The 12416-nt window shown below is 42.5% G+C and overlaps 1 protein-coding gene across 1 annotated transcript; it reads left to right on the plus strand.

Moving 5' to 3' along the window:
- Positions 1-9832: 9832 nt before the first annotated feature.
- On the plus strand, positions 9833-11672 carry LOC129841074 (cuticle protein 65-like). The gene is made up of 2 exons (XM_055909181.1): positions 9833-9937; positions 11036-11672. The coding sequence occupies exons 1-2, from the start codon at positions 9833-9835 to the stop codon at positions 11420-11422; spliced, it is 492 nt and encodes a 163-aa protein (XP_055765156.1). The 3' UTR covers positions 11423-11672.
- Positions 11673-12416: the final 744 nt, after the last annotated feature.

Here is a 12416-nt window from a genome sequence, read left to right on the forward strand (position 1 = left end):
GCGGTCTAAGGCACTGCATCGCAGTGCGAGGGGGCACTAGACTCCGTAACACCCACAGGCAGTTGTTAAAATTCATGAGAATTCACCAGGAAATGCAATCAAAAACAAAAGCAAAACACAAACTAAAGCATAGAAATTTACATAACACAGAAACAACCCTCAAGCTGACTGTCTGCAATTAAACAGGACATTAAGCAAAATATCAACAGTTAGTAAATAATATTTAAATTAATAGTTCATTATATTTAAAAATATAGTCTGCATGATTAAATTCTCATTACCGAAACAGAAGTTCTCTCTACCGCATCTGCCCTTAAATTGCAGCGGTAAGTGAGAATGGCGTTGCGAAGGATGAGGAACCTTTGCATGTTTTGCTAACAATAGAGAAGACATGATGATTAAGTACATTTTTACTCAATATATGTAATTAAACATTAATGAAGTATATTTTCATAATTTTTAAAAAATCTAACGTTTTTCTAAATGTGGAAAACTACCTGGTTCGGTAATGATAATCAATACTGTTGTGTATGCAGTCTGACAAGAGAATGTTTAACTGGAGAAATATAAAGAGATCTGCTTACCAGGTAGCCATCTTGAAGGTTCTGGCAGATGTGTTGCTTCATTCAAAATCAAACTTTATTTAAAAATCTCTGTGTGTGTAAACACTGCTTCAAAAATGTTGAGGAGGATGAGAACATCAGTCATGGACACGTCATTTTTCCAATATTTTTTCATTATTATTATAATACATGAATATTCAGTTAATAAGTGTTCTGTCATTTGAAAACATCTAGTAGAACATCCATAAAAAAAATCTGAATATTTTCATTTTACTCTGTTTAAATTACAACATAACATACATTCCGACAGAGCTGGTCGCATTGCGGTAATGAGAATTTTCAACAGAAAATGCAAATAAATACAAACATAATTAATTCCTATGTTGAAATCACTCTTTGTGCAAGGTAGAGAACACTATTATCTTTACTATGATATTTTGTTACATTACTAAATTACATGTTTTATATTCAAATCGTTACTGCCATAGTATTTTAATGGTTTCATAAGAATGACCCATACAGTGCCTTCAGAAAGTAGTCATACCCCACATTTTACAGCCTGATATAAAAATGTATTAAATATATATTTTCTCACCAATCTACACACTATACCCCATAATGACAAAGTGAAAACATGTTTTTATACATTTTTGCAAATTTATTGAAAATAAAATACAGAAATATCTAATTTACATAAGTATTCACACCCCTGAGTCAATACATGTATGCAGTGATTACAGCTGTGAGTCTTTCTGGGTAAGTCTCTCAGAGCTTTGCGCTCCTGGGTTGTACAATATTTGCATATTATTCTTTTTTTAATTATTCAACAGCTGTCAAGTTGGTTGTTGATCAATGCTAGACAGCCATTTTCAAGTCTTGCCATAGATGAAGTCAAAACAGTAACTAGGCCACTCAGGAACATTCAATGTCGTCTAGGTAAGCAACTCCAGTGTGTATTTGGCCTTGTGTTTTAGGTTATTGTCCTGCTAAAAGGTGAATTTGTCTCCCAGTGTCACACCCTGACCTTAGAGAGACTTTTTATGTCTCTATTTGGTTTGGTCAGGGTGTGATTTGGGGTGGGCATTCTATGTTTTTGTTTTCTATGATTTTGCATTTCAATGTTTTGGCCGGGTATGGTTCTCAATCAGGGACAGCTGTCTATCGTTGTCTCTGATTGGGAACCATACTTAGGTAGCCCCTTTCCCTCCTTTCAGTGTGGGAAGTTGTCTTTGTTTGTGGCACCATAGCCTTAAGCTTCACGGTTGTTTTTTGTATTGTTTATTGTTTTTGTCGGCATCATCCTAATAAAAAGGAATATGTACGCTCACCACGCTGCGCCTTGGTCTACTTCATTCGAAGACCGTGACAGAACTTCCCACCACAAAAGGACAAAGCAGCGTGGTAAGGGGGACTCATGGACTTGGGAGGAAATCCTGGACGGTAAAGGACCCTAGAGGCAGGCTGGGGAATATCGCCGTTCCAAGGAGGAGCTGGAGGCAGCAAAGGCGGAACGGCATCGTCACGAGGGAACACGGCTAGCAAGGAAGCCCGAGAGGCAGCCCCAATAAAAAAAATTGGGGGGGGGGGGGGCACACGGGGATATTGGCAGAGTCGGGTTATAGACCTGAGCCAACTCCCCGTGCTTACTGTGGCGAGCGTCGTACTGGTCAGGCACCGTGTTATGCGGTGGAGCGCACGGTGTCTCCAGTGCGCGTTCACAGCCCGGTGCCCTACATCCCAGCTCCCCGCATCTGCCGGGTTAGGGTGAGCATCCAACCAGGACGGATGGTGCCGGTTCAGCGCGCCTGGTCTCCAGTGCGTCTCTTCGGCCCAGGATATCCTGCGCCGGCTCTGCGCACTGTGTCTCCGGTACGTCTGCACGGCCCAGTGAGTCCTGTGCCAGCGCCCCGCATTTGCAGGGCAAAGATAACCACCCAGCCAGGACGGGTTGTGCAGGCTCTAAGCTCGAGACCTCCAGAGCGCCTCCACGGCCCAGTATATCCGGTGCCTCTGCCAAGGACAAAGCCTCCTGTATGTCTCTCCAGCCTGGTGAGTCCTGTGCCTGCGCCCAGAACTAAGCCTCCTGTATGTCTCCCCAGCCTGGTGTGTCCTGCGCCTGCTGCCAGAACCAGGCCTCCTGTATGTCTCCCCAGCCTGGTGAGCCCTGTGGCAGCTCCACATACCAGACTGCTCATACGTCTCCTCACTCCAGTGATGATCCATGGCAAGAAGCCTCCAGTGAGGAGTCATGGCACGAATCCTCCCACGACGGCCTACGGTCCGGAGCCTCCAGCGACGGCCTCCGGTCCGGAGCCACCAGCCACGGCCTACGGTCCGGAGCCTCCAGCAACGGCCTCTGGTCCGGAGCCTCCAGCGACGGCCTCCGGTCCGGAGCCTCCAGCGACGGTCCCCGGTCCGGAGCCTCCAGCGACGAGGGTGCCCGGTCCGGAGCCTCAAGCGACGAGGGTGCCCGGTCCGGAGCCTCAAGCGACGAGGGTGCCCGGTCCGGAGCCTCCCGCGACGAGGGTGCCCGGAGCCCGCGACGAAGGTGCCCGGTCCTGGGCCCGCGGCGAGGGCGCCCGGTCCTGGGCCCGCAGCGAGGGCGCCCGGTCCGGAGCCTCCAGCGACGAGGGCGCCCGGTCCGGAGACTCCAGCGACGAGGGCGCCCGGTCCGGAGCCTCCAGCGACGAGGGCGCCCGGTCCGGAGCCTCCAGCGACGAGGGAGACCAGGCGCGCTGAACCGGCACCATCCGTCCTGGTTGGATGCTCACCCTAACCCGGCAGATGCGGGGAGCTGGGATGTAGGGCACCGGGCTGTGAATGTCTGCGTCCCGCACCTGAGCCGCCACCGCGGATAGATGCCCACCCAGACCCTCCCCTATAGGTTCAGGTTTTTGTCGGCGTCATCCTAATAAAAAAGAATATGTACGCTGACCACGCTGCGCTTTGGTCTACTTCATTCGACGGCCGTGAAACCCAGTGTCTGTTAGAATGCAGCTGAACCAGGTATTCCTCTAGGATTTTGCCTGTGCTTAGCTCTATTCCATTTATTTTTATCCTAAAAAACTCCCTAGTCCTTGTCGATGAAAAGCATACACATAACATAATGCAGCCAACACCATGCTTGAAAATATGAAGAGTGGTACTCAGTGATGTGTTATGTTGGATTTGCCACAAACATAACGCTTTGTATTCAGGACATAAAGTTAATTTCTATGCCACATTTTTTGCAGATTTGCTTATGTGCCTTGTTGCAAACAGGATGCATGCTTTTAAATTTAAAAAATTCTGTACAGGCTTCCTCCTTTTCACTCTGTCATTTAGGTTAGTATCGTGGAGTAACTACAATGCTGATGATCCATCCTCAATTTTCTCGTATCACAGCCTGTAACTGTTTTAAAGTCACCATTGGCCTCATGGTGAAGTAATAGAGGGGTTTCCTTCCTCTCCGGCAACTGAGTTAGGAAGAACACCTGTATCTTTGTAGTGACTGGGTGTATTGATACACCATCCAAAGTGTAATTAATAACTTCACCATGCTCAAAGGGATATTAATTTTAAAAAACATTTTTTTTTATACCCATCTACCAATGGTGCGAGGCATTGGAAACCTCTGGTCTTTGTGGTTGAATCTGTGTTTGAAATTCACTGCTCGACTGAGGGACCTTACAGATACAGTACTTGTATCTGTGGGGTACAGAGATCAGATCGTCATTCAAAAATCATGTTAAACACTATTATTTCACACAGCATGAATCCATGCAACTTATTATGTTACTTGTTAGGCAAATTGTTACCCCTGAACTTATTTAGGATTTCCATTTTAAAGTGGTTGAATACTTATTGACTGAAGACATTTCAGCTTTTCATTTTTTATTTATTTGTAAAAATGTCTAAAAACATAATTCCACTTTGACATGATGGGGTATTGTGTGTAGGCCAGTGACACAACATCTCAATTACTCCATTTTAAATTCAGGCTGTAAGACAACAAAATGTTGAAAAAGTCAAGAGGTGTGAATATTTTCTGAAGCCACTTACCTCAGCAGACAAATTCTCTTCCTGTCTAGTCATCCTTCTCCTCATCCTCCTCACCAGGGGCCTACAAGTAAGAACAGGTCTATTGTGAGAACACACTCCACTCTTCAAAATAGAAGGAGAGACAGAACTCCTTTATGGCTGTTTCACCTCACAAGTTGTTGCCGACAGTCTTGGAATGTTTACAGCCCCCACTAGACTAGAATCACTTAGAGCTTTCTTCAAGACATGCCACCAACTGTTCAGCCTGTCAGAGTTCACATTGAATGGTAAAACTCCCTACATACCAACTCGATACTATCACAAACTGATCAAACTCAGACATAATTAATTGAATGCTCAAGCAGTTAAAGAAACAGACTGTCCAGTGTGTCTACAGGTTCTACAAATCTGCCCTCTATGTACCAAAAAACAGATAAGTCTAATAGTACCATTTTTATCATATGGTATCTTATCAGACTTGCAGCAGGGGCTGCCTGTTCGAAACTGAATGGGTAGAACTGGAGCAAAAGACAGAAGGTAATGTTAAGGAAAGGCCATCTCTATTTCTATCCCTTCTGAGGAAAACCTACTCATGGAGAAGTCAAGAGATTGATACAGTATGTTCTGAGAGGGGTCAGAGTTCACAGTATTTACTCACCACCTTGAGACTAGCTTTACCGGGACCCAGAGGGATGTCACGCTGTGGGACAGAACAGGAACACATCAATCTTTACATTCCATTCTATCTATTGAGTATTTGTTCATGTGTGTAGAATTGCTCATATGTAGATAAACATATCAGAGGCTGGTGTTTCACAGCTGTGGCAACATTCTAAACGTCCATAATATCCACAGGTTCCCATCGGCCCAATGTAGGTTTTAACTATAGCATTAGCATTCAACATTAGCTACTTACAGGGTCGGCCCTAGCCTTTTGGGGGCCCTAAGAGAGTTTGTTGGTTGGCACTGCCTGGTTACTTACTAGATGGCGTTAAGTGCTGTTGACTGAAAATGATTGAATGTGTCTCTTAAGCATTTTCCTTAATTAACTGAATTAGAATTCTAAATAAGACGACTTAACATTCCAGGCTTCTGCTGGGCTCCTAGAGGGATGAGCTACAGTAAAGAATGACATAAACAGGAAGTGAACAAAAGTGACAACCAACCAGAGGTCAAAGGGGAAAGAGAATGATACATACTTACAAACTCCACACTGGTACGTCAAGGAGTTCCCCAGCTCTACATGTATTCTTATGTGTTTCTCCTGCTACTCTGGGTGGCTTTTTGAGTCAAATTATTGGTACATGAGTGCACGTTGGTTCTTTTAGAAGTTCTTACCTGTGCCCGAGGTGCCTTTTACTCAATTAACTGTATTGTCTATGAGAGAACTGGAATCACACTTTCAACATCACAATACAATTCAATTCACATAAACATCAACCTGAGTCAAAAATGTACATAAGAACATATGAATAAGGTATTTTACTTACAGGTACACAGAGCGATGTGCCGACGACACGTGCTATAAGGACAGCAATGGAAATCTTCCTGGTAGCTGAGTCGTTCCGTCGAAAGGGAAGTCAACAGGCAAAATCTCTGTCTCTTTATGTACCTCTGGTAAAATCCCATCCCTTAAATGCTCTTATTTTTTTACTTGTTGAGGACTCCAATACGTTGAATAAATCCTATCTCCAAGCACTATCTTAGAATATAATAATTTTATTGCACAGTGTGTAATTAAAGATAATAGGGGCATTAAGACTCCACGTCTTGATTTTTGAAGAGAAAGGAGATTTCATCAAACAACAGTGGCATGCAAATGTTTCGGGGTGCAAAGACCTGATTGGTTGTCGCAGGCGAGTCTAGAGTACAAATTTACTTGGTGTGAGAAATGATGTAGTTCATTCTTTCCCACACAAGACCATTGCTTCACTTGCTCCTGATACCAAGACAAAGGTGAGATTCTAGATTTTCATTTCACAGTATACCGAAAAGCATACAGTATACAGTTTGTGATATAGCTTTTGTTTTGCTGTGTTATTACATCATAGACTACTTACAGTACGTTACAATATTGAATGCTTTTAAGCATATACTGTATTTAAGATGAAACTGCTGCTGAAAAGAAATGTTGTTTAGCAAGTAATATATACTTTTTTCCAAATTAAATGCAACCCTATTTTCAATACCTTTCAATACGTTACCTTGTGAGGATAACGTCGCCTTTTTCTAAAACGTTTTCTGAGATAGGAGAACACATTTGTGGGGATCTTAGACAATCTCTCCAAACAGAATCTTTCCAGATCCTCGTCCTCTTCAATTCAAACCGCAACTTTTCAATGGAGTTCAAGCCCGAAAACTGTGATGGCTATTTCAAAATTTTGATTTTGTTGTCAATTAACCATTTCTTTGTGGATTTTTATGTGTGCTTGGGGTTATTGTCTTGCTGGAAGATCCACTTACGGCCAAGTTTTAACCTCCTGGCAGAGGAAACCAGGTATTTGGCTAAAATGTCCTGGTGCTGGGTAAAGTTCATGATGCCTTTGACCTTAACAAAGGCCCCATGAACAGTGGAAGCAAAATAGCCCCACAACATCAAAGATCCACCACCATATTTTACAGTAGACATCGGGCTCTTTTCTGTTCATCCCATCCTTCTTTCGACTCCAAACCCACCACTGGTGTGCTTATCCAAAGAGCTCTATTTCATGTCATCTGACCATAGCACCGGTTCCAATCCAAATGCCAATGCCTTTTAGCAAACTCCAGGGTTTTATATTACTTGGATGACGTGAAAATACAGCTCTTGGCCACGCACACCTGTAGTGGGTTTTGCATTGAAAGAAAGATGCATAAAATAACCCCATACCTACTTTAGAATATGGTGGTGGATATTTTGTTATACATAGGGTGGGTCTAATCCTGAATGCTGATTGGTTAAAACCACATTCCAGCTGGTGTCTATTCCACAAGTTAGCACTGGCTAAATCTATGACGTTAAAATGCCTATTTACTCTCTTCCTGACTGTTGTTATGAGAATTTCATTATCAATATTCATAAACTTCAATTAATCTACTCAGTCTGCAACCCAGAGTTTGTAAGATTCTGGTTGAATGAAACAGACAAGAGTCCCAGCTTACAATAGTCAAAATGTTTATTCACGAGTACTCTGAAGTCCATTATACAAAGACATCCATTTTATACCATGCTCCTTAATTACGCATATACTTTCACACAAACAGTAGATATCCTACGCACAGTCATACACACAAGCAATAGGTGAGTTGTATCCTTCTCCAGAGTTCTCACCACTGGGTATCACTACCCAGCCGACAGTTCCATTCCCCCGAGATTAGGGAAACCTTGACAAGTACTCCCTGTCCTATCATAAGTTTCTCAGAGTTCTAGCCAGGTCGGTTCAAACACAGTTTAATTGTTCTCAGTATTTTCTTAGGCACACACATACACACACACATTTCTCTCCCTCCCAGTCCAACCTATTTGGACTTATGTTAAATACTTTAATTATTCATTATACATGCTACATAATGGTTAAGTTTCAGGGTAGAATTATTTAATCATTATCTTTATAAATGATTTTATCACTGTGCAATCCACTGTCTCAACAGCCCAGCCAAGCAATTTATAAATTTGATCTCCACCATGAAAAGCATCTAGACATTATTTCACATTTCTTTAACACTAACATTTCATTTTCAACAGCAGAGATTTGTATAAACCTTGGTGTCTGTCTCTCCTACATGTGCAACGTTGTTTCAATATTCAAATTCGATCTCCAACTGTCCCATGGTAATGAATGACAAGACAGACAGGCAGGCAGCATTTCTCAGCCAGTCGAAATCATGAATCAGCTGGCATCATTTTAATGGATATATTCAAAGAAAAAGGTCAAACAAAACGAAGCGCAGCTAGTTTGCAGTCTTTCCAGCTTCAGTTTGAAGTCATTTTGTTAGCTGTGTTGTTGGCTAGCTCCTCTGAACAAGTGTCCTGACGAGTGAGCACATTTTCTATGCCAGGCGAAATCACGCCTCATTAGCTCATTCTTAATGATGTATCCAAATACATGTCTCTATAAAACAGCTTAAACAAATGCATCTACTTTGCTGCTATTCTGGCTGCACTTTTTTTTGACGTGACTGTGAGTTAGCTAGCCAACTACGGCTAACGACTGGGTCGCGTCCATAGATACCGAACCAAAAGACTGAACGACTGGGTCGCGTCTCGAGCAACTGAACCAATAGAACGAACGACCAGCCAGCTTGGGTAGCAACCCTATATTTGTGTCGGGACTTTATCTTGTGGAAGGATGAAAGAGTAATTAGTAGTATTTACTAATAGTAAATTAATCGAAATAACTTTTTTTAATGAAAATATGTCATTCATTACTTTAATATGTTGGTAACTTGTATAAAGTGATAATGCCCTCGAAGACGGTGTTTGGAGGATATATTGACATGGTTTGTCGGACCGACAACACCCGTGCCTATATATCCTCCAAACACCGGCTTCTCTGGCATTATTACTTAATTATGGGGCTACTTTTTTGAGAGAAAATATGACTTGTTAAACAAAATCTCTCTTTCTCTGAGCAATTGTATTAGTATGAAAAATTATAATTTCAATTTTTTTGGGAGCATACAATATTAGTATTTATTTAATTTTTTATCAAGGCTACCAATCATTTCAGACCTGACCCTATATCCTCTTTCCCTTTCAAGGATCAAGATGATATCTGTGGTGCTATTGATGTGTCTGCTAGGCTACTCCCTGGCTGCCTCCAGTAAGTCTCAAAACCCAGACCATGTTGTTTACATTATAATTGAATAGCTTATCTCCTGAATCAATCCAATGCATTACAATAGACAGATGTTTTTGTATTTTCCTTTTGTTCAAAAAGTATTGTTAATCCATTGCATTACAATACATCTGTTTGTGCACCTGCTTGAACTGTACAAGTTGATATTTGCTTGAGCTTCAATTGTACAAGCCGAAGTCTCAATTGTGTTCTCTTGATGTTGACATAAGACTGTGTGTTGACTGGATGATCATTCTCAAACTGCTGTGTTGTGCCTTGTAGACTCCTGATAGTGGAAGCGATGAGGTAGGTGGATTTCAGTTTCGACGTCTCTTAACAACCTCGTGCAATCATCATGTCACGTCATGTCATCCAAGGCATGATATGGACAAGGGAAAGGGGTTTGAATGACCTTAATACTACCTTAATTACATGTTTGGCTCCACGTCTGATATTTCCCAGCAGGTTGCAGCACATGCCAACGAGGCCCTGAGGTGGATGGAGCTCTACAGAAAGTATGGCTCCCTCGGACAACAGGTTAGAGGGCAGCCATTTTGGTTCGGATTGAACTTGCACAACATGTTAGACATATAAAAACTTTCAATGGAATGAAACGAGGGTGACGGTAGCCTCGAGTTTAGAGAGGCAAACCAGCAACCGGAGGGTTACCAGTTTGAATCCTATTGCTGATGAGTGGAAGGGAAGGGAAATGTATGGCGTCATCATTATCTCACGTGCCATTTAGCAAGGAACTTAACCCCCTAAACTGCTAATTGGGCACTGAACCACAACCATACCCTAATATGTTTGAATATGTTGAATATATATTGAGGCTGTTTTGAGAGCAAAAGTGGGTGCAACTCAATATTAGGAAGGTGTTCAATATCTACAATATGCTGCAGTGTTTCGCTCTCCTTCATATTTAGGCCATTTCCATTTACGAACTCCTCAAACACCCTCACTCAACAATCCATAAATACAGAAACATCATGGAATAATTAACTCTGGATATCAACCATATCAGTGATCGTCTAATCAATTCAATAATTTTCTTTCCTCCCAAGGCTGCACCAGCTCAGCTCTCAATGGTAAATGCAACTTTTCGAAACTATTTAAAAAAAACAGTAGATGCATGCTGTAGAGAGGTTCTTCTTGTAAAAATCCCTAGCTTTTCTACCACTTTTATCACTCCTTGCGAGACTCAAGACTCAATACCCTGTTTTAGAGCTGATAGTGACACCATAATGTTGGCAGAAAACTCTTATGGACTGAACCATTTGTGTTGTGAACAGTTGAATGCCCCTGCTGCAGCCCCTACTGCCCCACCTCAAGCCCCCAACTTCTACCCACCACCACCACCACCACCACCACCACCACCACCACCACCACCACCACCACCACCAATGAACTCGGATGAAGAGGCCCCAGCGGTGAGCATAAATCCTTTAAATCAGTTTGAATTCATCTGCTAAGGTTCCACACCTTCAACAACGAATGCAAGTCATTAAAAATAGCATCAGTGGGTTTCTCTCCAAGAAAATAGATAACAATTACTGTAATATATGTTTACAAATGTGTTCATTGTGATGTGGGTGTGTGTTCAATCCCTTCTCATGCTCACTATCCCTCTTTCAGACCCGCTATGGCGGCTATGGCAGCTATGGCGGATACTATCCCTACCCTGGCCAGGCTGCCCCTGCTGCCCCAGCCGTCCCTCTGAGCTCTGACGAGGTTGGAGAGGACGCGGCTGCCGCTGAAGCCGAGGCTGAGCCAGCAGTGGACCTTGCAGCTGAAGAACCAGCAGTTGTGGACACCGCCTCGCCTGTAGACCCAGCCGCTGCAGCTCCTGTCGACCCGGCCGTGGAGGTGCCTGTCAATGTTGTTATACCCGCTGCCGTCGACATCCCTGCCATCATTGATACTATTGACGCTGACGTCGTTGTTGTCGATCCCGCTCTCATAGCGCCAAACGACACCCCTATGGTGGCTGGGCCCTCAAACCCCGCCCTCCATGTTATGTAGGCGCCACGGCAACAGTCGCCAGCTTGCTCCTGTGTCGAGCCAAGAAAACATTCCCTCCTGTAGTTATAGTAACAAAAAGGTGGAAACAACAGTGATGGAAAAGGGGCAGGGTAGGAGCAGAGTGGTCTATGGTGGTCTACCTGAATAGGGACAAAATTAAATTGTGCGAATATGTGGGATGTCTGTGATCCTCCATGTATAAATGAGCCTGTACTGTCATTGTGCAGTCACAAAAAATATGATGATTCAGTCTTTTCTCTTCGTGCTTTTCTCATTCTTTAATTAAAAATGCTTGTTGAGATACTGCACTTGATGTTCTTTTTTATCAGCAGACAAATTACAATTTTTTATGATATGATACTTCACATTACGTTGGAACAAGAGACAAGATGTGTACCCAATTTCAATTGTCCCATTGTCAAGCCACGTCCTCCTTAGATAATGTTACTATCCAGGCCAAAAGTTTCCCGGGAAGCCCCATCTCCCATTCAACCAATGGAAAAACAAAGTTATCTTAACATCAGCATCGCCAGGCCTCACTACTTACTAATGTGCACCTTTGGAATGTCATACTTTTTTTTACAGTCTAATAAATCAATTTTAATATAGACCATCACAAATAAATCCATTACTTTATTCAAGCAGGTCTTAAAAAAAGATTATCATACTAAAATAATGTATTTCAAAAGAACAGAAAAGCATACTTTGAGTTTAATGCATGTAAATATGCTTAGTAGGCTATGGCCTATGGCTATGTGCCTTGCCAATAAATCAACTACTTAATTTGTTCATTTAGCAGACAAGACACACTTGTATTACCCTGCCCTTATCACAGTCAACATACAGTAGGTCTACATATATTTTATAGTGAGAATATAATATAAATATAACAGAATAGAATAGAATAGAAAGGATATTTTTCCCAAACAAGATTTGTTTGGCAAATGTTGTTTGGCAAATGTAGGTGTTAGAAACTTTAGATTCTGCTCCTTCC

Source organism: Salvelinus fontinalis, chromosome 42, assembly GCF_029448725.1.
Source record: "Salvelinus fontinalis isolate EN_2023a chromosome 42, ASM2944872v1, whole genome shotgun sequence".
In the NCBI taxonomy this organism is placed as follows: domain Eukaryota; kingdom Metazoa; phylum Chordata; class Actinopteri; order Salmoniformes; family Salmonidae; genus Salvelinus; species Salvelinus fontinalis.

Excerpts from the sequence above, each read along its gene's own strand:
- LOC129841074 (XM_055909181.1), top strand. The coding sequence starts at position 9,833 with ATGTTTGGCTCCACGTCTGATATTTCCCAGCAGGTTGCAGCACATGCC. Across the intron at positions 9,938-11,035 it reads ATGGCTCCCTCGGACAACAG|ACCCGCTATGGCGGCTATGG; the intron begins GTTAGAGGGCAG and ends TCCCTCTTTCAG.